The following is a 25,345-nucleotide window of genomic DNA, read 5'->3' on the forward strand; positions in this document are numbered from 1 at the left end:
TGCTGGATCAGACCAAGGGTCCACCTAATCCAGCACTCTGTTCACACAGTGGCCAACCAGCCATCGGCCACAGACCAACATGGAGCAACAGCATGGACATGGAGCAACAGCACCCTCCCACCCATGTTCCCCAGCAACTGGTGCACACAGGCTTACTGCCTTGAATACTGGAAATAGCACACAACCATTAGGGCTAGTAGCCATTGATAGCCTTCACTTCCAGGACTTTATCCAAACCCCTTCTAAAGCCATCCAACTTGGTGGCCATCACTACATCTTGTGGTAGTGAGTTCCATAATTTAACTATGCGCTGTGTGAAGAAGTACTTCCTTTTATTTGTCCTGGATCTCCCACCAATCAACTTCATGGGATGACCCCAGGTTCTAGTATTTTGAGAGATGGAGAAAAATGTATCCCTATCCACATTCTTTATACTATGCATAATTTAGTACACCTCTATCATGTCTCCCAATACAGTATTGTATTCCAATACTGTCTCCCAGAATTGGTCCCAATACATGTCTCCCAGAATTGGTCCCAATACTGACCCCTGTAGGACCCCACTATTTACTTCCCTCCATTGGGAGAATTGACCATTTATTCCTACTCTCTGTTTTCTGTACTCTAACCAGTTACTGATCCATAAGAGGACCTCTTCTCTTATTCCATGACTGCTAAGTTTGTTCAGGAGTCTTTGGGGGGCACTTTATCAAAAGCCTTTTGGAAGTCCAAGTAAACTAGGGTGACCAACTGTCAGGATTTCCCCGGATTTGTCCTGGTTTTTGTTCTTTCCATAGTGTCAGGGGGGATTTTCTATAGTTTTCAATAATGTCCTGGAATGACACACCTTCCCCTTTAAGGCTGCCATTAGAATGGCAGGAGTGAATGACATGCTTTCTTGAGGCACATCATTCCCCCACCCCGAGCTCCAATTGAGGTCTTAAAGGGGAAAGTGGGTCATTTGTGGACATTATAGAAAAGGCCCCAATTGGAGTGGATGGTGGTGGTGCAGAATGAAATCCTTTCCCCTCCTCCACTCCAATCGGGTTCTTTAAGGTGGCGGGGGAAGAACGTACTTTTTGCAGGACTCAGAAAGCTGCTTCCCCACACACACACTAGGTGTCCTCTTTTTTGGTTTCCCAAATATGGTCACCCTAAAGTAAACAATGTCCACCAGATCACCCCTGTCTACATGTTTGTTGACACTCTCAAAGAATTCTAGTAGATTAGTGAGACAGGACTTGCCTTTGTGGAAGCCGTGTCGATTCTTCTTCAGCAAGACCTGCCCTTCTATATGCTTACTAATTTTGTCATTAATAATGCTTTCAACCATTTACCTGGAACAGATGTCAATCTAACTGGCCTGTAATTTTGCTGGATCCCACCCCCCACCCCTCGGATCCCTTTTTGAAAATTGGTGTTACATTGGCTGTCTTCCAGTCCTCTGGTACAGAGGCTGAGCTTAGGGACATTGTTCATTAAGCTGCATCTACATTTCCTGATCATGATTTCAAAATTTGTGGGTTTTCTTAGTGAATAAATTCATAGCAGTATATGATGACAAGTTAAACACAAACAAATCGTCTCATTGTTCTAACTCTGCAAAGGAAGGAAACCACAGTATATTTACCATTTCAGCCAAAACCACTGTGCTTTCAGAACATTTCTACAGGGAGAAAGGGATTCTGCAATTCTGTCCTCATATCTGGCTATCAAAAAGTCCCAACAGATGAAGAAGATGCCTAGGAGAGTGAGTACGAAGAGGGCCAAGGCTCTGTGGAAGTTCAAGATGCAGGCCGCAATTACCATTGCCAGATAAGCTGTCATGGAAACAAACATAATCACATCAGTTATGTGCACAGCATACCATCGCTGTTTCCTCCCCAAACAAAATCCCAAAGGTGGCCTACAAACATCTTTTGTTACAATTTAGCCAAGCTTTTGTTTGGGAAAACAGCACATCAAACAGTTCTGTTTGCGTAAGTCAGTGCAGTTATCCACACACAATCTTCCTTTGTGTTGAAGACAAGCTTACTCCTGCAACATTTGAACATTACTTCAAATGTTGCATTTCCCAAATCACACTGGGTGGATGGAGGCAGTCTGCGACGTACAGCAGGCTCCTCCCTATAGACATCCCCTCCCACAAATGCTGGGGTCTGGAGCTGAGACAGACAAATTAAAACCATGACTTTGCAAGAAGAATCATCTTTATTCTGCCTGTGTGGTTTGACAATTCTAAACAGAATTGGCTTCCATGAGGAGGTAAGTAGATTTATTTTTTTGGCTCAGTCCATTTCAAGGCATATTAAAATGAGGAAGTCTCTTTGATCACTGTAATTAAATAAGACCTGTGTTTTTTTTTTTTGTTGCTCACAAGTCCCATATTCTTTCAACATTGGAACATTTTATTTGGGGAGATATTTTGAGAGATCTTGCTGTCTCAATTGGGCCATGCATGCACCAAAGACAGCTTTATCACAAATAACACGATACAGGACAACCTGCTCAATGTTGTGCCTGGGGCAACAGAATATCTGAGTGCCTACATTCTGCTAAATATAAAGTATGGGTTTGTGTTTTTTTGGCATTGTAAGGTCAGTGCCAATGTGTGGGATAATGCAAGATTACGACATGCTCTCTTCTTTGTGATTTCCTTAAGGCCGGAGGCAGGAGGAGCCACCTGCCAAATCAAGAAAGCATGAAGTGGAGCAGCCCACCTGAATAACTTAATCTTGCAGGTTGCAATGCTGACATGAAACTGGAGATGTGATTTCTTTTAGTAACGGGGTTTGCAAAGCAAGAGGGCCTGGGCCTGTTGCCTCAAAGACCACCTCACTTAAAATATCACTCATAGTCTTTATTTCCATTCCAGTTAACTGAAGGGTTGTGGGTTGTAAATTTTGGTAAATGCTTCTCAGTTATATTGTAAATTTTGGTTAATGCTTCTCTAATTATACTGACATTGCAACCACCATTCATTACTGTGATACTGGGGCAGCCACACACCCTGAATAGTCATTACAAATGCCCCCTGGAGGGACTGCATTGGCCTGCCCTTCCCTATCTAGAGGGATTCAGATTGGGGAATCTTAGTACCAAGGAAATATTTTCCCGCTGGATTCTCTGTAATTCCATGGACTGTTAACAACTGTAACCCCCTTCATGGGTTGAAGGTTCTCCACATGTCGAAAGGCGCCCCACCACTGCTGTGTTACACATCTTCCCTAGCTCTTCAGCAGTTTTCAGGACGTCCCATAAATACCTGCTATTAATATTCCATAAATCACATATCGGATTCTGGTTTTATGTTTCCTGCAAAAGTGAACGACCGTATCATATTTCTTTTTGAGATACCTAGAATGACAAAAGCAAAAGGGCAAGTGAATACTGACAAATGGCATGGCTGCACATAGTTTTAATTGTTTTTAATTATTTCTGTTGGGTTTTTTTAAAAAAAATATCTACTAGTTTTAATTTGTTAACAATTTAATACTTCTTTAGCTGTGTATATTACTTATTTTTTTACATTGTTCTGATTTTATCTGTACACTGCCCTGAGATCCCAGTGATATAGGGCAGGATAAAAATGTTGTAATAAATAAAATAAAACAAAGAAAGAAAGAATTTTAAAATGAACAATGCTTCACATGTAGAAAAGTGATCTTGTACTTAGTATAAACATATTACCACTTTGCCTGTTAGTTTTGCAGGAATCTTAGATGTATTCTCTGTCAACCTTACCCAAACAAACCCTTAAAGTCTGATTCTAGCGTTAGGCATAGTGCAGACAAAGTAGCACTTCTCTGAATTCCTACCTTTGGTGCCATGAATGAAAATGAAGCCCTATGAAAATAAACCTGCTACAAATTAATTGAATGGAGTATCTGGATTTCAGTGCACAATCAGTGGCTCCAAACCTGTTCAAATCAGAGCAGGTTTGCCAAATGTTTTGCTGGCCCATGCTGTGTACCTTTAACAACAGCTTTATCTACAGTCATTAGCAGGAGATAAACATTATCTCCATTACATGAAAATTTTCATATGCTAATTCTAGCATATTATGATGCTGTTAAAGTCACCACAGCAATCCAGGTCACATCTTCAGATAAGTTGGCAACACTTAGTCATTCTTTTTCACTTCATTTCCCTTGTGGATCAGGCTATAAATCAGAGGGAAATCAGACCAGAACACAAAAGTATGCTTATTTGCTCAATGGAGTATGATAGTCAAGCTAAAATAGAAAAGCAATTAATTTCCCTACGATCAGGAACTTTTTTTTGTGATGACTCACTCCATCAGCACTCTTCGCCCCATATAAATTAATTGAAGAACACTTCAGGGAAATGTTGGAAACATGTGTGGCATTGTTCAAGCAACTTACATTGGCTGCAATTTGCCAAACATTTTCTCTGGAGTAGTCCTGTTTAATTCTGTGGAACAATTCCAGAATTTTGTAGGCAATGAATATTAGAAGTCAGGCAGAGGTATCAGTCATCCGCATCTTTGAGAAGCCACCCTCTCCCAAATTAGAATAATGATTGATATTATTTTACTTAGAAGTAGGGCAGAGATGATACAGTTAGAGAGCAATAATAATAATAATAATAATAATAATGTGGTAGGTGAAGAATCCAAAATGAAATTATTACCCTTTGGACCCAGGTTTCTCCTTTTCTTCCGATTCATGTGTATTCCCTTGATTCTCACTCTCAATACTGATGTTTGTATCATACTGGAAGGAAAAGAAAGAATAAAACAGTCTTTATAATGTGGTCCTTATCAGCTGTTTCTTGCTTCACACTTCAGAGACCAGATACAGGGAAAATAAGACTTCTGTTTGCAGCTGATTCCCATGTAGCATGGAACCTCTGTGCTCATCATCATCATCATCATCATCATCATCATCATCATCATCTCACTTTTCCTAGATAGTCTTAGGTCTCTCTCTCTCTCTCTCTCTCTCTCTCTCTCTCTCTCTCTCTCTCTCTCTCTCTGTGTGTGTGTGTGTGTGTGTTTGTGTTAATGCACACCAAATTGCATATTACATAGAATGCTCAGACAAGAGTAAAAGTTAGCTGAGACTTGTATGTCTTTTTATTCTCATCTAAGTGCAGATCCCTGAGTCAAACTGGGACCATGGCACTCTGGGAGGGTTAAAAATTATCTTCCCCCATCCCCAAACCCTCTCCCTTGCAAGGGGGTTTAAAAAAGAAAGGGGGGGGGAAGCCCCAGTTAGAGTCAATTGAGGGTTCTTTTCTTTTTAACTGGACAATGTTAGGGGAAAAACAAGTGTGTTTTTGGGGAGGGATAGAGAAAGTTTAACTAACCCCTCCCAGAGAGCCATGGTCCTGATCTGAATTGGGTCTGTGTATGCTTACAAGAGAGGGGGAAAAAAGAATGACCAGCCTTGGCTGCATGCTACACAATTAGTGTAAGATGTAGTTTGGCCCTGCGTGTGTGTGTGTGTGTGTGTGTGAGTGAGTGAGTGAGTGAGAGAGAGAGAGAGAGAGAGAGAGAATAAGGCCTTAGCTAGACCTAAGGTTTATCCCAGGATCGACCTGGGGTCGTCCCTGCCTGCTCCCGGGATATCCTGTGTGTCATTTACATGAACAGGGATGACCCCGGGATAAACCTTAGGTCTAGCTAAGGCCTTACTCTTACTGAAACGAAATGTGAGCAGGCTCAATTTAAAAAAGCAGCCACTAGTGTGGGGATTTCAGTTTGGATTGGGGCCCCAGCAAGGGCAAAGGGTGGCAGCCTCCCTTCCCCCTTGCCACAATTCCCATGTGTTTTCTGCCCCCACCCCACCAGTTCTTTATTGTTTAAATATCAAGCACAACTGGGCTTCACTTTCACAGAAAACAGCTGTCTGTGTGGGGTTTTTTTGTTGGGAATGTGGGGCAGGGGAAAGGGTTAAACCCCCTTCCCTGTGTGCCATGGTCCTATAACCTGATTTCTTCCCCTTTGCCCAGCTGATATGCCTTAGTTAGATAAGTGTGATCAAACATTTCAAGTGAAGTGTAGTTTAGCCCTCAGTTTGGTTCTCGCTCAGGTTCAGAACAGCTTGCAAGAATCTAGTGAAAGAAGGATCTCTTACATGGTTAGGATGGAGAGAACTGCCTCTTTCTGGGTTCCTGTTCCTAAATGCAGTATCATTTTCCTTGTTCAGAATGTCACTTCCAGCATCCCCCTAGAAGGCAAAATCATTGAAGATGGCAGAAGAGTTCAAATGGGAAGACCTTGACCAGCGCATTGGACAAGAGCAGTGGTGACATTTACATGGCTTCAATGAGAAGGAGTCACAATGAAAGACGGACAGTAGCTCTTTTCAGACTCTTTTGACTAAATGCCCATGGAGGAAGTTGGCACAGGATCAAGGCAGAGTCCCCTGTTCCCAATCGTTAATGTTATTTTGAAGTTTGGAGTAGAGCCTACAGGTAGGCATTCTGTAATTTCAGTCTTCAGATGAACTCCTGTAGTATGGCAAGGGGCCGTGCACAGAATCCTACTCATGCTCTGTCCTGCTCTACTGGCAGTCTGAAAAGGGTGACTGTAAACCCAGCTTAGCAGCTACCATTGTAGGAAACATGAGAGGAAATTGATGGATGAAGCAACGTTAGCAGAAAGCTTCCTCAGAATTCAAGCCTTATCTAATTCACTTCCCCAGTGCCCAAAATAACCTGACTCGATGCATTATCAGCAGGCCCATAACAACAGTTCAAACTAGGATTGCTGGATCTAGACCAGAAAAACAACAACCCTAGCCTGACCTTAGCTTGTGCCTTTTCTAGCCTGCTAAGGTATATTTATATATGCAAATTTGGGATTTTAGGATTTACTTAAATTCCAAAGAAGGCAAAACCAACCAATTAATTTACTATCCAAATCACCTACCTGCAAAACCAAATTCTTCACCCCACCCATACATCATCCTAAATCAGTTGTTCCTCTTCAGTCACAACTAATTTGCAATGGCTGTGGATAGGTGTGAGTACATGCACATAAGACAGTGGACCTGTTCAGACGACACGCTAGGCCACTAATCCTTTTGCAGCAAATGGGTTAGTGAGCATGTTTAAACCATGGTTATGTAGCCACCATGCATAGGAATGGTTCACATAACATGCTAAGTCATGCTTCACATGGCACACTAATCCATAATGCTTAGCTCAAAATGCTTAACCACCATGGGTTAGTGTGTCATCTGAACAGGGTCAGTGGCTTGTAGGTGTCTTTCATGAGCTCTTAAAAATGGCAAGTGGAGTTTCAAAAATTTGACAGAGCATTAATCTGAAGGCAAACCAGGGCGTCACCCCCACTTTATTCCCCAATTCCTATCCAAATCCTGTCCCTATGCCAACTTATCTGGGAGTAAGCGTCATTGAACTGAATGGGTCTTACTTCTCAGTCAACATGTATAAGATTGCACTGTAAGCCGCTTGATAATTGGAACCCTTTAGAAGTGTTCATTCAGGTAAAATGAATGCTGTATCGTGGCAACAGTCTCCACCCGTGTCCAATGTGTGCTTGTTTGAAAGTCTGTAGAAAGGCTTCTGTGTGCACCTTTGTCTCTCTACACACATTCTAATGAATATACATAGGGTGGGGTTGGAGTCTGCCACCATGATGTTGCTTCCCACACACACTCATGCCACCCAGATAGGGCAACCATCTGAAGGGGAGGACAGGGCTCCTGTATCTTTAAAAGTTGTAGAGAAAAGGGACTATTAGCAGGTGTCATTTGTATGCAGGCAGCACCTGGCGAACTTCCCTCTTCATCACAACAGTTGAAGCTGCAGAGTCCTGCCCTCTCTTTGTTTCTGGTCACTCTAGTATAGCTCCTGCACCTTTAACTGTTGTGATGAAGAGGGAATTTCACCAGGTGCTGCCTGCATACAAATGACACCTGCTGCTAGTCCCTTTTCTCTACAACTGTTAAAGATACAGGGGCCCTGTCCTCCCTTTCATATGGTCGCCCTAACCTAGAACTTTTATAAAAGGCTCAGAGTGTGAGATAAAAAGCATCATCACATGGGGAAAAATCGTGCTTCCTTATCATCGCTTCTCCACCTGCACATTTATCCCTCATTACTTCCTCTTTAGAAAGAGGAAGTAAACAATGTGCACGTGGGCCATTCAGTGGGCAATTTTGATTGCGCTGCTTCTCCTGCACACGGCAGGAGATAGCGGCAACTTCCATCTTTAAAAATAATTAGGATTTACCGGGGTCATTTTTTGTTGCGTGAAGAAGGCTACAAGGGATGCAGGTGGCATCATGAATAGGACCCACAAAAATCTGTGAGTGCCCAGGAGCTTGTAATAAAATGCTTATCTGATGCCCAAAACTGCAGTTACTGCTTTCTATACTGTAAGGGTGGGGTAACATATGACTCTCCAGATGTTGTTGGTGAAGGATGCTGGGAGATGCTACATCAGAAAAATGCTACATTAGAAGGACTGCAAGATTATAAGAGGCTGGAGTAATAGGCCAAATGTACACTACAAACTTATATTTGTTTTACACCTGTTTAATGATCAAAGTTTTCTCCCATGAAACCCTGGGAATTGTAATGTTGTGAGAGGGCTGACAATTTCCCTTCCTCTTCATCCTCCACCAAACTGCAGCTGCCAAGGACCCACAGGGAAAGTGACATTCTATTAAACCAGCTTAACAATACAATCCTATGCGTGTTTATTCAGAAGTAAGTTCCATTGTCCTTGGGTTTGAACTGTGGGTAAACTCTCCCCCAACAATCAATGTTACTAGTGTTCAATATTACTGTAACTTCACTACATGCTGAATGTGAAAGATTGTTGCAGAGGAAAGAAGACTATGTGCCTGCAGAGGTAAATGACACAATAATATTGCAAATTATTATTATTATTATTATTATTATTATTATTATTATTATTATTATTATTATAAAAACAGACACAAATGCTAAGACATGTGTGCTAAATGTTTTTGTAGGTGGGTAAAGATAATAACATCCAAACATTTTTTTAAAGCTTGAAGTTACTAAGGAAACTGGGAGAGAATCCCACAGTTCCTGACTCCAGGTAATTCAATTGCAAACTGAGACCTTTACAGAAAAGTGTTCAGAGGAAAAGAGTGAAATAAGGAAAATGTGCTTTATGACATATGTAAATTCATACTGATGAATGCCAAGCGGCCAAGGAAAAAGCCCGTCTTGGACTGCTCCTGTTTCTTTGCCAGGAGTTTGACATGCAGAATTCAGGAGGTGACTCTTTTCAGGTCACAAAGTTAATATTACTCCTTTAATTGCCTCGGAACAGACTGCTGTTAAGGGACAGCTACAAGGATTGGTTCAAAAAATAGTAACCATCTTCAGAGGCCCACCTCACACTCAGGTCCTTGCTAGACCTACCTGATAATCCGGTGGGGAGTAGGGGCGACGCCACGCTGCAGCTAGCACGGGCCGTCGCCCCTAGCTAGACGTAACACTCAACGGGGTAAGGGAAAGCCCCATTGCATCAGCCATTTTTAAAAAAAATTAAAGGGCCATGTGCGCAGGAGCACACCAACGAGAAGGTAAGGCTTTTTTTTAAAAAAAGGTTTCCCTGCTCCCCCCTGCCCCCGATTTCCCCCAATGTCTGATGCCCTCCCCACTCTCCCGTCTGCTCCCCCCACTCGCCTGCTCGATTGCCCATCTGCTCACCCCCCCACTCGCCCGCCCGTCTGCTCGCTAGTCCACTCGCCCCCTGTGCTTGCCCCCCCGCTCACCCCCCCCGCTTGCCCCCCCGCCCCCGCTCGCCATGTTTGCCCCCGCTCACTCTCCCGTCCATCCCCCCGCACTCGCCCCCACTCTCCCCCTCACTCACTCGTCTGCCCCCCCACTCACCATGTCCGATGCCCCCTCCGCCGCCCCACCGCGATCTCCCCACCCTGGCCCCGTTCTTCTTCCCCCCTCCCCGATCTGCTTGCCCCGGCCCAGTTCTTCTTCCCCCCATCCGCCATGTCTGATGCCCCCCTGCCCACTCACCCGCCCACTCGCCATGCCCGCCTGGTCACCCGCCCGTCCGATCGCCCACTCGCCATATCCGATGCCCCCTCCGCCCCCCCCGTCCGCGATCTCCCCACCCTGGCTCTGCTCTTCCCCCCATCTCTCCCGCTGGGTCCACTCTTTTTCCCCTGGCCCCATCTCCCCCCGTGATTTTACAAACACCCCGGCCCGATGGGCACAGTGCGGCTTCTCCCGGCTACTCGCGAGTAAGCGAGCAGCCGGGAAAAGCCGCGGAACCAGCTACACCTTCCGCAGCCCCGGGCTCAGCCGGTGGCTGCAGAAAAACCGGGCCAAAAGTGGATCCGGTTATCCCGGGTCAAGGGAGGGTTTAGCCCAGCTTGACCCCAGGATCCCCTGTGTGCCATCTGCACGTACAGCAGGGAGCCCGGGCCTCACACCGGGCTAAACCCTCATCTAGCAACGGTCTCAGTTGTTACCATTAATGAGCCAGCGTGCTAGTACATGGGGCTTAGTCGCACCTGCATATAGAAGGTGTGCTCCTTCCTTGGCTTGGTTAATGTTAAGACTGAACCCAGGTTTGCATATTTTCAAGGAACAGAAGTTCTGAGCCTTGCCTCTTTGCTGACACATTTCCCCCTTTGCTTTGATGACTTTGCCTTCTCTCTCCTTTCGCAATGAAGATGCAAACTGGAAGAAAACTTCATGCAATTGGAGTCTTTCTAACTTCCCAACAGCAGAACTCCTTGCAGAGGAAGAAGCTGCAATTGTATGCCTTGCAACACAGATTGCAAAGTGGGTTTTCCTCTTGCAGTGGTGATGAAAGCTTTGCTGAACCTTTCCTTGCTGAACTGTTTTCCATGGATCAGGGAGGAACAACTGATATAAATTACACAGGAAGACATGTAAGAGAAAGGAGAAGCAGTTTCTCATAGTAGAGAGAAGTGACTCAGGATGATGTATGAGCTGAAAAATCCCTATTTGAAATCTCATGCCTACATGACATTAGGCAAGGCACTCTTTTATTTAGCTCATTTATTAAGCTATTTCTATTGTGCTTTTATGCAATTGTGTCCAGCTGGCTGACAGAAAAGGATGGTTTTAAAAACAGTCCAGCTAAAAAGAAACCCCAATATTATATCCCAAAGGCAAAATTCCCCCAGAATGTTCTCTCTATTTTGTACAGGAGAATTTCCCAGAGGAATGTTTTCTGACTGTTTTAAAACATAGTGAAACACTCAAAAAGGTAGAACTATCAGGTTAGATGGAGCTTTAATATAGTTCACCTTCTTCTAACACTCCTTGAAATCCTTTCTAGTTGGACAATACCCTTCTTAGATGCTGGCACTACAAAAAGCTGAACTGTGGCCTAAACAAAATCTCACCAGCATGGAGACATACTGTAAGTGCACATATCTCTTGGACACCATCACATGTTTAGAATGATATAATGTCAATGCCATCTTAGGCAGCATTTTACCAGCAGAGTGAGCACGAACATGGAAATATACACAGACTATTGGACTTGAATCAGGAAACTTTTTGGTTGAAGTCCAATACTCTTCAAATCTGTAGTTCAAATTTCTGCACAATTATGTTTTCAAATGGGGGCAGCCATGTTAGTCTGTAGTATGAAAACAAAAATCATCTGTGGCACCTTAAAGGCCAACAGTGTTTCATTACTAAGGCAGGAGTTTTCATGGGCTAAACCCAGTTTGTCAGGAATGGATAGAAACAAGATGGGAAAGTCAGTTACAGGCAGATAGAAAGAAAAAAACATTGCATTTCAGTTCAAAGAGACATCTACAATATTAAAGAAAGTAAACTTTAAGATGCGACTTGGACTCTACAGACTATAATGTCCAAGCCATTCAGACAGTCAGTTCAAGCTAAGGTCCAAGGTGTTAACGTTAACAATAAATGTCAACTCTGAGGTCTTACGCTGAATTCTGTCTTTAAAGTTTCTCTGTTGGAAGGCAGCCACTTTGTCGTCTGTTACCAAATGACCTGGAATGTTGAAATGCTCCCTTGCACATTTGTCGATGTTACCTTTTTTAATGTCGAATTTGTGCTCATTTATTCACCTGCTTTAAGTGTGTGTCTGTCCCCATCTTCCAGCCTAACTATATGGCTGGAGACAGGCACTAATATTTTTTTTTGAGAGTTGAAAATAGCATGGTAGCATATCATCGCCAGTGGTGTGAACTCATCCGACCACTTCAGTCTCTGTTTAGAGATTTTTGCAGCACTTCAAAAGCCTGCAAACCTGTTTTGTGAGAGATGACAGGGTGCCAAAAGAAACAGGCATGTACACAAAGGGAAAAATATATTTATTTGATTTCTACTCTGCATTTTGATCTAAATGGATCCCTGGGGTGTCTTAGAATTCCATAAAATAACTGGGGTAGCTTCAATTTCCTCCGACAGATAGGAGTGCTGTGGGATGGTTTCCCAGCCCCAAACCTTCAATTTACCTCATGACAATCTAGCTGTTTCCATCTTCCCTGACTGTATTTTCCTTACTTCCCTACCTACTCTGACTGCAGGTTATGCACTGTCTCATATCAGAGAGGAAGGACCCAGATGCAACAGCTGTACCTCAGTCCCACTTAAACTGATGCTGAGCATCTCTTACCACTGTCAGTTTCATTTCATTTCATTTATTATATTTCTATACTGCCCCATTAAAGATTTGCAGGAACAGTATGTTAACAATGTCACGTATGGATTACTGCCATGTGCTCTATGTGGGGCTGCCCTTAAAGCTGCTCCGGAAGCTAGGGCAGAATGCTGCTGCTCGGCTGTTGTCAGGAGCTGCCCCTTTTCAGCATGCCACTCCTTTGCTGAGGGAACTGCATTGGCTGCCTATTCACTACAGAGCCAGGTTTAAGGTTCTAGTACTAGCGTACAAAGCCCTAAACAACTTGGGACCAGGATACCTGAAAAAGCGCCTTCTCCCTTCCTAACCTGCCCTGTCACTGAGGTCATCAGGGGACATGCTTTTGGTGGTTCCACATGGACCTATGGTCCAACTGGAGTCCACCAGGAGAAGCACCTTCAGTGTGGTGGCCCCTTCCTATGGAACTCCCTGCCTTTGGACGTCAGGCAGGCACCAATGTTGTATTCCTTCCAGCATCTCCCGAAAACGTTGTTGTTCCAGGAAGTTTCCCCCCGAACGACTGGCTGCGGTGTTATCTGAACCTTTTATTTTTAAAAATATATTTTAATGGTGTTCCTAATTCTCTTTTTATTCTTTTGTTCTATTTGTTTAACTCTCCAACAACTTAGTGCAAATAAATATTTTTAAACATGTGGGACCTAAAACAAAATGTTGCAGTGTGGAGTGTGCCTGTTCACAGTCAATCAGCCCTGCTCTCTCCCACCATATTCACTCCATTCCCCTCTGACCCAGTTTTCCATCCCTCACCCACTAGTCAGTGAGCATTTCATGGTTAATGAGCATGCTCAGCCCCCATTGGGCTGCTTTGGGGGATGTTTCCCATTTAATGTGCTTTTCCTCTGGGGTTTTTGTGTGTGGGGGGGGGAAGGGGGTATTTCTGCAAACTTTAGGGTTGCCCAGAGCTTGCAGATACCTCCCTTTTGTCTCTCTATCTCTGTTTAGATACGTAAACAATGGCACTCAACAACTAAACTTGAGCATCGGAAATAGAGGGAATAATGGGGTCAGATAAACCCTTTCCTTCCATTGTGTGCTAATGTTAAGCCCTCTAATGTATGAAAAGGGCTACTGGTAAGATCTTTTGACCATTAGGAAGAAGCTAAGGATTATCATGCTGTTGCCATGTGCTGAGAATTCTCTTATTTACTTTCTACAAAGAATTAACTGGAACAGCTTTACTTTAGCATTGATTGACCCTCTTTATTTAAGTTTAATTATTAAACTGTTTCTGTACGTCTGAGAACTGAGAGATACAACTTGGGCCAAACCACACAGGATATGGGAAATCCGTGAAATGTTCTCTCGGGCTTCCCCTCCCTTGTACTTTAAAGTAGCTGCAAGGGTCTACACTTTTGATGAGTGGCACCAGTGGATGCATTGTTTAGCCTTCCTGTCCCTCTTTTTGCAACCTATTATCATACCCTTTGCAACCTCCTATTAGCCCTGCCGTGGGGGGGAAATGCAGGCATTTTGGGGAATCACTTGAAGTCCTGGCCAAACTGCTAAGTCCTTAGATGCAGTGTACTCTTCATTACAACTGAAGAGTAATGAAGAGTTCACTGCATCTGAGGCGTTACCAGTTTGGCTGAGACTTCAAATGATTCTCCATATGGAGTGGAAGAATATTTCTCTCTCATCATCCACGGCAATTGCCAATTAGATGGTGTTGTTATATGAATTGCTGATGAAACCATTCGCGAAACAGGGTGAAAATACTGTTTATAACACTGAAGAAATCTGTTTAACTTCCTTATAATTTCTTCATAATACTGAAGATACAACTTGTTGCTCTGATTAACTGTTGTTTCAAATATCATTTATTCAGCTGTTTCAGCTTGGTAAAAACCATTGTATTTCTGTATTCTCACTGTCACAGTGTTGATATTAAATATATAAATGTGTGTGTGTGTATGTAATTCAAGAATTGCCAATCAAAACAGGAACATGTCATGGCTGCTTTAAGCGAATATAAAATTCCATCTTCAAGGGTTACTATGTGGTGATTTTTTAAAAATTACTATTTTATTACTATTTTTGGTAAAAAATATATATTAATTTACTATCACTTCGTGTTATGCAATATTTTCCTCTTTTATTTTTTCATTATCTTACCTGAAACGTATAATAAAAACTAAACAAAGAATAATGGAAGTAATTCTAAGGACTGGCAACTGTTGGATCCTGGCCTCTAGTTAGGTCCTGGCCTCCAGGTTTATGGGCCACTAATACAGGTCTGACACCAAAGAGGGAGCTTGTGTGCATGGGAAGGCAGCCACCGCTTCTGTTGTCATGACTTCCCAACATTCAGTGGTGGGTTGCTCTAGATAATTTAATAACTAGAATAGTAACTAATAAGCAGGCCCTGGCAAAAGGGGGTTGGCATGGTTGGGCAGCTGCCCTGGGCCCCCAATCTCAAAAGGGCTCTTATCTAGCTGTTCTGACCGTGCAGGCAGTGGCACTGCTGAAAGGGATCCAGATTAGCACCTGTTTCCATGCTGGCCAGCTGCCATCTTAAAATACCAAGAACGCAATGCCTAGCCCAACCCAATGTCAACAACAAGCATTGCGTTTAGGATAATTTACGATGGTGGTCGGCTGGCCCACTGGCTGGCATGGAGTGCAGTATTGGCTCAGCTTCCATTCAGAAACTCTTCTGTCACCCATCAGGGAAACATGTCCGTTTGTAGGTAAGATGAGTCAATAATGGTAGCGATGGATGGGAGTGGGGCAAACAGTGGTGCAGTGTGTGTGTGTGTGTGCGCAGATGGCAGAAGCACCAGAATTGCCATCCTGGGGGGTGGGCAACAGAAGCACCATGCTTAAAGCCCCCCAAAGTATGACACCAGCCCTGTTCATCAGTATAACTGACTACCAGTTATGTATGCTGATGAAGAGCTGACCTACACACTAACCTTGGCTAAAGAGTTGGCGGAACATGCATCCATCCCCTCCTCTACACTCATAGGATAACATGAGCACTCATTAAACAAATGGGAACTTCCTTCCCAAGCCAAATTGCAGCTGGGGGCTGTGTCATGGAAGGAAAGAGTAGAGTGACCAGCCCATCCAATAGAGGACACCTTCAAATAGAGGACTGTCCTCTGCCAGCTGTCCAAACCAAGTTGTCTTCTATAGAGTAGGACACCTGGCCACCCTAGCTGGGCTTCAACCCCTAGTTACCCAAGAGCCTAACAGAATAGACAAAATTCAAGAAATGCTATTGATAGTGCTGGTGCATTTTAAGTTATGATATTCCCTCCCCCCTCCCCCCCAGTTGCTTTTTATGGCAGAACAGGATGCTTACAAACATGTCAAATACTTCCTTTGTTAGCATACCAAACCAGGCACAGAACCAACATTACAATCACAGTTATGATACGTTGCTCAACACAATTGCAATCTGAGATGCTGAGCAACGAAATGGTGTTTACGAAGTCTGTGAGCGCAGCTAATAAATGCCCTAAACCAAAGCAAAGACATGATTGATTGGCTATACTGATACAATAAGTAACAAAAGGAAAACAGTAAATGGAGCCGCTGTTCACAATATCCCAACTGTGTTCAGTCTTTTAGGCAAGAGCCCTTTTATCAGACGTACACCTTGGCAGGTGTATTAGCAATTGCATAATCGTTACCTGTGGACAGCAGAAAATCTCTCTTCTTCAACACTGTTCTATGGCATTTTAGCCTTCCATAGAAAGAATAAAAACCATTTTAGGCTTACCTCAAATGCAGGGTTCTTGTAGCTATTGGAAAAAGTGGCCTTAATCTCTTGCATAGCCCTAGGTTTAGCCAGAACAAGGGATTTTTAAAAAACCAAAACCAAAATGTGGTCTTGTTTTCAGTCTGTGCTCCTTCTCAATCAGCAACAACCCCCAGTTAAGCTGTGTGTTCAGTAGCTCTTCCAACTACTTGAAGTTTACCTGACTGTAGCCACACCCAGAGTTCTTGTATTGAATTTATTGCTCCACCTTCCTGTGTCTTGGTGGAGTGACTCCCATACAGAAACCAGAGTAAAAATCCAAGCTTGTGAAATTTTAAAAAGAGGATGATTAACACATGGCTTTGAGCCATCCAGAAGAAGTTCACATGTTTGTTCAATCATTACCTCTCCTATGGCCAAGCATGTAGATCCGTGCTTTTCTCGACCTTAAGGAGTCTGCTATATTTTCATTTGATGATGTTCCATTTGAATGGAAAGGGACAATAGTGACTAAATACCAGATAACATATGAACTGCAAAGGATTTCTATTTGGTAGTTGCCTAGGACAGGAGTGGACAGAAGGTAGATCTGTACCTTTTGGTACATCTCTGGGTAATTTGCAGTAGATTGGTGAGGATTTCTGATTCCCAATGATAGTAACAATATGACACCCCATCTCCTGGCCCCAAATTATATTGCTGTAATGAAAAAAGTTTGGGGGAGACCAGGAGTGGATTTTCAAGTAGAAGGACTGTGAACTCTGTTCAGCCCTTCAGTCTCTGGTGCTGTAAGCTAACAAACAAAGTAGACTTTGCAAGTCTGAACTTTGCCGATCCCTGGCCTAGGATAATGTATATTGTAACATACGTTATGTACATTGTAACTGCACTTACTCTATATGTATTATAGAGTAGGGGTGTGCACGGACCCCCCGCTCCGCTTCACTTGCAGATCCGCCATTTTTCGGAGCGGGTCGCTCCGCCCCGCCCCCGCTCCGCCCACTTCCGCTCCGCTCCGCTCGGAGCTCCGGATCGGATCCGGAGCTCCGTTTTTGCCCCCCCATAGGCTTGCATTGAAAGCTAAAAAAGTAAACAACTTTTTTTCCGTTGAAGTTAGAAACCTCACGTTTGGCACCATGACACCTCATGGGCGTATACACACACACGCCAAGTTTCAAGGCAATCCCATCATCCCCTGATTTTTGGCGAATTTTTGAAAATCGGGCACCCCATTCACACCCCTTGGGATAGCTCCGTCAATTTGCATGTTAGAAACCTCAAACTCGGCACCAGGGCAGCTTATCCATGTGTCCACATGCACGCCAAGTTGCAAGCAAATCCCATCATCCCCTGATTTTTGGCGCGGCTCTACCCTCTAACGCACCTCCCATAACCCTAATTCACACCCCTTTAGATAGCTCCGTCAATTTGCACGTTAGAAACCTCAAACTCAGCACCATGATAGCTTATCCACGTGTCCACATGCACGCCAAGTTTCAAGGCAATCCCATCATCCCCTGATTTTTGGGGAATTTATGAAAATCGGGCACCCCATTCACACCCCTTGGGATAGCTCCGTCAATTTGCATGTTAGAAACCTCAAACTCGGCACCAGGGCAGCTTATCCATGTGTCCACATGCACGCCAAGTTGCAAGCAAATCCCATCATCCCCTGATTTTTGGCATGGCTTAACTCACCCCAAATTGTCCCATTCTACAACTACGTCAATTTGCACGTTAGAAACCTCAAACTCAGCACCATGATAGCTTATCCACGTGTCCACATGCACGCCAAGTTTCAAGGCAATCCCATCATCCCCTGATTTTTGGGGAATTTATGAAAATCGGGCACCCCATTCACACCCCTTGGGATAGCTCCGTCAATTTGCATGTTAGAAACCTCAAACTCGGCACCAGGGCAGCTTATCCATGTGTCCACATGCACGCCAAGTTGCAAGCAAATCCCATCATCCCCTGATTTTTGGCGCGGCTTAAACTTTTTAACTCACCCCAAATCAAGTCCCATTCTACAACTACGTCAATTTGCACGTTAGAAACCTATCCTTTGGTCCCATGACAGCTTACCCATGTGTCCCCATGGACACCAAGTTTCAAGGCAATCCCATCATCCCCTGATGTTAGGGGAACTTTTGAAATTTGAACACTCCAGTATGTCAGGGATTTAAAGTTGCAATTGCAGACAGCTCAATGGGGCCAGTTCCAAGGCAATCCCAACATGCCACGAGATAACCCTAAATCTTCTGGCACATTTGAAAAAGGGATTATTGAATTTGATAAAGTCTAAGTGAGCGCAGGAAGGACTTCTCCCCTTAGTCAAAGCAAGACACATACACCATCGCTGCAAGGCGGGAAGGGGAGAAGGGAGGGAAAGCAGGCAGGCAGCATGCATTGTAGTGCCGCAAGGATGGCTTGAGCACTAACGCATAGCAAACCAACCCATAAGTGGGCGCAAAGTGAGGCAAAGATGGCTGGTTGTTTCTTTCTAAGCCAGCAGTTACGCCTTGAGGGGCACAGAGGAGGACGACTGGGAGCAAGCGTGCCGGAGGGTGCTGGCCACGAACCGCAAAGCCCATCTCCCAGGCACCAGGCGGGCAGAGCAGGCGAGGAGTCAGTCCTGGCAGATGCCCCACCACAGCAGCACCCCGGGGGAGGCGGGCAGACAGGCAGGCAGGCATGGGTTGGCGGGCCCAGAAAAGCTGGTACCTTGCACAAGTAAGCCATAGATCTGTGGGGGAGTCAGTCCCAGCAGATCCAGCTACCTCACAAGGATGGCTCCCAGGCAGGCGGGCAGGCGCCTCCACTGTAGTGGCTGTGCTCAACTCGGCGGGCGCACTACAAGACGAGTTGAAGTGAGAGCTCACTTCTCAGGAAATGTAGTGGCTGTGCTACGGGAGATCGGTGGACTGCTGGAGCTTAGCTTTTTCTCTGAGGGGAAGTCCATGAGTTGAAGTGACAGCTTGCTTCTCAAAGACAGGGTTACAGCGGAAGAGGGGTGGGACGAGACCGGGGAGACAAGCTCGACCAGTGACTACTACTAATCCCCACATCCTGGAGGACCACAGCATCCCACACAAAGTGGCTGTGGTGAAGTCAATGGCTGTCATGAGTCGAAGTGAGTGCTGACTTCTCAGGAGGAAACTTAAACTGTCCCTAGTATGCACTAAGTGGCTGTGCTATGGGAGTTCGGTGGACTGTTGGAGTACCAGCCACAATTGGGGAAGTGAATGAGTTTCAGTGAAAGGTTGCTTCTCAAAATCAGCACACAGATCAAGGACTCCATTTGATCCCCGAGCTATCTAAAGGGTGACCCGTGGACTGCTGGAGTTTTCCTCCGGTTCCCGGTGGCTGGGATGGGTCTCGGCTTCTCAAAGCCATGGCACTGCTGCATATGCAGTGCAGCTTCTCGAAAGAGAGCTGTCCCACGGAAAAACGGTGCATTACTGGAGCTTAGCTTTTTCTCAAAGGGGAAGTCAATGAGTTGAAGTGAAAGGTTGCTTCGGAAGTCTATGGCTTTCATGAGTTTCAGTGACAGCTTGCTTCTCAAAGAGGGCGTTACAGCGGAAGAGGGGTGGGACGAGACCAGGGAGAGGAGCTCGACCAGCTGCTGCGACTAATCCTCACCCACATCCTGGAGGACCACAGCATCCGCAGTAGTGGCTGTGGTGAAGTCAATGGCTGTCATGAGTTGAAGTGAGTGCTCACTTCTCAGGAAAATTAAACTGTCCGTACACACTAAGTGGCTGTTCTATGGGCGATCGGTGGACACCTGGAGTACCACCCGCACATAGGGGAAGTCCATGAGTTGAAGTGACAGCTTGCTTCTCAAAGATAGGGTTACAGCGGAAGAGGGGTGGGACGAGACCGGGGAGAGAAGCTCGACCAGTGGCTACTACTAATCCCCACATCCTGGAGGACCACAGCATCCCACACAAAGTGGCTGTGGTGAAGTCAACGGCTGTCATGAGTCGAAGTGAGTGCTCACTTCTCAGGAGGAAACTTAAACTGTCCCTGTGCAGTCAGTGGTTGGGGAGAGAGGCACGGCCAGCTGTGCCTCCACCGTAGGGGCTGTGCTCAAGTGTCTGAACTTGGAGTCGAAGTGAGAGCTCAAAATTGCTCCATATGAGACTGGGGAGAGAAGCTCGACCAGCTTCTGCTACTAATCCTCACCCACATCCTGGTGGAACAAAGCATCCACCGAGAAGTGGCTGTGGTGAAGTCAATGGCTGTCATGAGTTGAAGTGAGTGCTGACTTCTCAGGAGGAAACTTAAACTGTCCCTACGCACTAAGTGGCTGTGCTATGGGCGATCGGTCGACTACTGGAGTACCACCCGCACATAGGGGAAGTCCATGAGTTGAAGTGACAGCTTGCTTCTCAAAGATAGGGTTACAGCGGAAGAGGGGTGGGACGAGACCGGGGAGAGAAGCTCGACCAGTGGCTACTACTAATCCCCACATCCTGGAGGACCACAGCATCCCACACAAAGTGGCTGTGGTGAAGTCAACGGCTGTCATGAGTCGAAGTGAGTGCTCACTTCTCAGGAGGAAACTTAAACTGTCCCTGTGCAGTCAGTGGTTGGGGAGAGAGGCACGGCCAGCTGTGCCTCCACCGTAGGGGCTGTGCTCAAGTGTCTGAACTTGGAGTCGAAGTGAGAGCTCAAAATTGCTCCATATGAGACCAGGGAGAGGAGCTCGACCAGCTGCTGCGACTAATCCTCACCCACATCCTGGAGGACCACAGCATCCGCAGTAGTGGCTGTGGTGAAGTCAATGGCTGTCATGAGTTGAAGTGAGTGCTCACTTCTCAGGAGGAAACTTAAACTGTCCCTATGCACTAAGTGGCTGTGCTATGGGAGTTCGGTGGACTACTGGAGTACCAGCCGCAATTGGGGAAGTGAATGAGTTTCAGTGAAAGGTTGCTTCTCAAAATCAGCACACTGATCGGGTCACCCAGAGGTCCACAGCCTCTACGTAGTGGCTGTGCTGAAGTCAATGACTTCCATGAGTTTAAGTGAAAGGTTGCTTCTCAAAGGCGAGGACTTGCCTGTTTCATTTTCGCAGCGAGACAGGCAGCTGCAGTAACACTCACAACCACACACACAAGGACAGCTTTTGCACAGAGGCTCATGAGTTCAAGTGACAGCTTACTTCTCAAAACCATACTTCGGGATCAGGGAGTACGTCTTCCACTCCCAGGGCACTCCAAAGGGCGACCCGTGGACTGCTGGACTTTACCTCCCTCAGTTGGGGAAGTGAATGATGAGTTTAAGTGAAAGCTTGCTTCTCAAAGACGGGTTACAGCAGAAGGGGAAGAGGAAGAGGATGAGACTGAGGAGAGAGAGGTTGCATCGGAAGTCTATGGCTTTCATGAGTTTCATGAGTTGAAGTGAGTGCTCACTTCTCAGGAAAATTAAACTGTCCGTACACACTAAGTGGCTGTTCTATGGGCGATCGGTCGACTGCTGGAGTACCTCCCACACATAGGGGAAGTCCATGAGTCGAAGTGAAAGCTCACTTCTCAGATAACTTGAATTGCGAGACTGGGGAGAGACGCTCGGCCAGCTGCTGCAACTAATCCTCCTCACCCACATCCTGGTGGAACAAAGCATCCACCGAGAAGTGGCTGTGGTGAAGTCAATGGCTGTCATGAGTCGAAGTGAAAGCTCACTTCTCAGGAGGAAACTTAAACTGTCCCTATGCACTAAGTGGCTGTGATATGGGCGTTCGGTGGACTGTTGGAGTACCAGCCGCAATTGGGGAAGTCCATGAGTTGAAGTGAGTGCTCACTTCTCAGGAAAATTAAACTGTCCGTACACACAAAGTGGCTGTGGTATGGGCGATCGGTGGACACCTGGAGTACCACCCGCACATAGGGGAAGTCCATGAGTTGAAGTGACAGCTTGCTTCTCAGGAGGAAACTTAAACTGTCCCTACGCACTAAGTGGCTGTGCTATGGGCGATCGGTCGACTACTGGAGTACCACCCGCACATAGGGGAAGTCCATGAGTTGAAGTGACAGCTTGCTTCTCAAAGACAGGGTTACAGCGGAAGAGGGGTGGGACGAGACCGGGGAGAGAAGCTCGACCAGCGACTGCTACTTATCCCCACATCCTGGAGGACCACAGCATCCACAGTAGTGGCTGTGGTGAAGTCAATGGCTGTCATGAGTTGAAGTGAGTGCTCACTTCTCAGGAGGAAACTTAAACTGTCCCTGTGCAGTCAGTGGTTGGGGAGAGAGGCACGGCCAGCTGTGCCTCCACCGTAGGGGCTGTGCTCAAGTGTCTGAACTTGAAGTCGAAGTGAGAGCTCAAAATTGCTCCATATGAGACTGGGGAGAGAAGCTCGACCAGCGACTGCTACTTATCCCCACATCCTGGAGGACCACAGCATCCGCAGTAGTGGCTGTGGTGAAGTCAATGGCTGTCATGAGTTGAAGTGAGTGCTCACTTCTCAGGAGGAAACTTAAACTGTCCCTGTGCAGTCAGTGGTTGGGGAGAGAGGCACGGCCAGCTGTGCCTCCACCGTAGGGGCTGTGCTCAAGTGTCTGAACTTGAAGTCGAAGTGAGAGCTCAAAATTGCTCCATATGAGACTGGGGAGAGAAGCTCGACCAGCGACTGCTACTTATCCCCACATCCTGGAGGACCACAGCATCCGCAGTAGTGGCTGTGGTGAAGTCAATGGCTGTCATGAGTTGAAGTGAGTGCTCACTTCTCAGGAGGAAACTTAAACTGTCCCTATGCACTAAGTGGCTGTGCTATGGGCGTTCGGTGGACTGTTGGAGTACCAGCCGCAATTGGGGAAGTGAATGAGTTTCAGTGAAAGGTTGCTTCTCAAAATCAGCACACAGATCAAGGACTCCATTTGATCCCCGAGCTATCTAAAGGGCGACCCGTGGACTGCTGGAGTGTAACCTCCCTCACCCTCAATTGGGGAAGTGAATGAGTTTCAGTGAAAGGTTGCTTCTCAAAATCAGCACACTGATGGAGTCACCCAGAGGTCCACAGCCTCTATGTAGTGGCTGTGCTGAAGTCAATGACTTCCATGAGTTCAAGTGAAAGGTTGCTTCTCAAAGGCGAGGACTCGCCTGTTTGCTTCTCAAAAAACCATACTTCTGGATCAGGGAGTACGTCTTCCACTCCCAGGGCACTCCAAAGGGCGACCCGTGGACTGCTGGAGAGAGGCAGCCTGGCTAGTGGTGGTGGTGGTGCCAGGCATTGCCTTGCCCCCTGCTTGCACCTCACCTAAACGTGCAGTCAATCATGGACAAACGGTTGTAAACCGCCCAGAGAGCTTTGGCTGTGGGGCGGTATATAAATGTAATTAATTAAATAAATAAATAAATAAATAAATAAATAAATGGAGTCTTTTGGAACTGGGTGGAAAACTATCCGGATGAGTTGACTAAGCTGTACCGGACGCCACAGAAATGAAATGAACTCAAGTGCGGTGCTTTGCCCTCACAGTCAGTCACACACACGCACGGTGACAAACTCTGCCTAGTGCCTACAGAGAAAAAACCAGCCTGCCTGAACTGTAGTGTGCCTGCCAACCCAAGGAGGGGTGGAATTAAAGGGAGCCTGCCTGTCACTCCCACGAGGGCTTGAGGGTGGGGTATCCCAGCAGGGGGAGATTGCCCTTCAGAAAGACCAGCTGCTCCACCAAGTCCGGCTCCAAGCGAGAGCGGTGAGGGGTCACTATGTCGCCCGCCATAGAGAACACCCTCTCGCTTGGAACACTGGTGGGTGGGCAGCTGAGTCGATCCATGGCCACCCGCGCCAGGTCCGGCCAAATCTGAAAACGGGATGACCAGTAGGCCAGGGGGTCCATGGAGGAGTCCTCGATGGGCTCTGACAGGTAACGCTGCACGGTGGTTGCAGCGTCATCCTGGCTGGTGGCTGGGGAGGGTCTCTGCCCAAACACGGTGTGCAGAGCCTCTTCCCAATACCCCTCGCCTGTGCTGCTGCTGGGAGGGATGCAGGTGAGGCTGCTGCTGGTGCTGCTGGTGCTGCTGCGGGGAGGGGTGGCCTGCTCCTCTGCCTCACTCTGCCCCACCCTCTTGGCCCATGCCGCCCGCACTTCGCCCACCAGCGTTTCCACCCAGTGCTGCCTGCTATTTGGCCCACAAAGCCCATCCTTCACACGAGGGTCGCACATGGCTGCCAACATGTGGACCCTGTCGGTTTGGATGGGCTCCAGCCTCCGCGTCACGCCGTCCCTCAGCCTAGTCACCGCTTCGCGGACCTCGGGCTCGAAGCGCCTGCCGGTGACGGGATCCCTGTACTCCAGAAAGTCGCCCATCTGTTTCTGGAGATGCCTGCATACAGGGATCACCTGGCTGAGGAGGGCAGAGCTTTTGCTCAGGGTCTCGGTGGCGTTCAGGAACGGCTTGAGGACCGCCACCAGCTGGGACATGGCGTCCCACTGCTGCTTGCCCAGGTGGTGGACGCCCATGTCCCTGACCCTGAACAAGTCGTGGATGGCACGCTGTTGCTCCACCATCCGCTCCAGCATCAGGTAGGTGGAGTTCCAGCGTGTCACCACATCCTGCACTAGCCTGTGCTGCGGGAGATTCAACTCCTCCTGCTTCTCCCGCAGCAAGCGACTGCCCTTGACGCTGTGGTGGAAATGGCCTGCCACCTTTCTGCAGCTCTCCAGGAGGTTACGGATCCCGGACAGGGGACCGAGGTTGGGCTTGCTGCTGCCCATCCCAAGGCCATCCCTCACCACCAGGTTCAAGACGTGCGCGATGCAGCGGACGCCCTCGAATCCGCCGTCGCGCACCGCCTTCACCATGTTGGCTCCCCCGTCCGTGACCATGTAACCGCGGGTGACCTTCTGCCCAGCTAGCCACCCATCCACCATGCGGTTCATGGCCTCCGTAATCTCCCCTGCCGTGTGGGACTGGTCCATCACTTGCGTGTGGAGGAGGGCCCAGCAGTAGCCCTCCTTGCCAGT

General features: G+C 46.7%; 1 protein-coding gene across 1 annotated transcript in view; it reads right to left on the reverse strand.

The window, feature by feature from the left end:
* SLC28A3 (solute carrier family 28 member 3) overlaps positions 1-16,556 on the reverse strand; it is a 54,021-nt gene extending 37,465 nt beyond the window's left edge. The window contains exons 1-5 of the mRNA XM_063129384.1: positions 16,392-16,556; positions 6,102-6,194; positions 4,654-4,736; positions 3,266-3,357; positions 1,631-1,820 (exon numbers count right to left, since the gene is read on the reverse strand). Coding sequence (XP_062985454.1) covers positions 1,631-1,820; positions 3,266-3,357; positions 4,654-4,736; positions 6,102-6,194; positions 16,392-16,445 — 512 coding nt within the window. The 5' untranslated portion in view covers positions 16,446-16,556. The remainder of the gene's footprint in view (positions 1-1,630; positions 1,821-3,265; positions 3,358-4,653; positions 4,737-6,101; positions 6,195-16,391) is intronic.
* Between the last annotated feature and the right edge of the window lie 8,789 nt (positions 16,557-25,345).

The sequence above is a fragment of the Elgaria multicarinata genome, chromosome 6, assembly GCF_023053635.1.
Source record: "Elgaria multicarinata webbii isolate HBS135686 ecotype San Diego chromosome 6, rElgMul1.1.pri, whole genome shotgun sequence".
Taxonomy (NCBI): domain Eukaryota; kingdom Metazoa; phylum Chordata; class Lepidosauria; order Squamata; family Anguidae; genus Elgaria; species Elgaria multicarinata.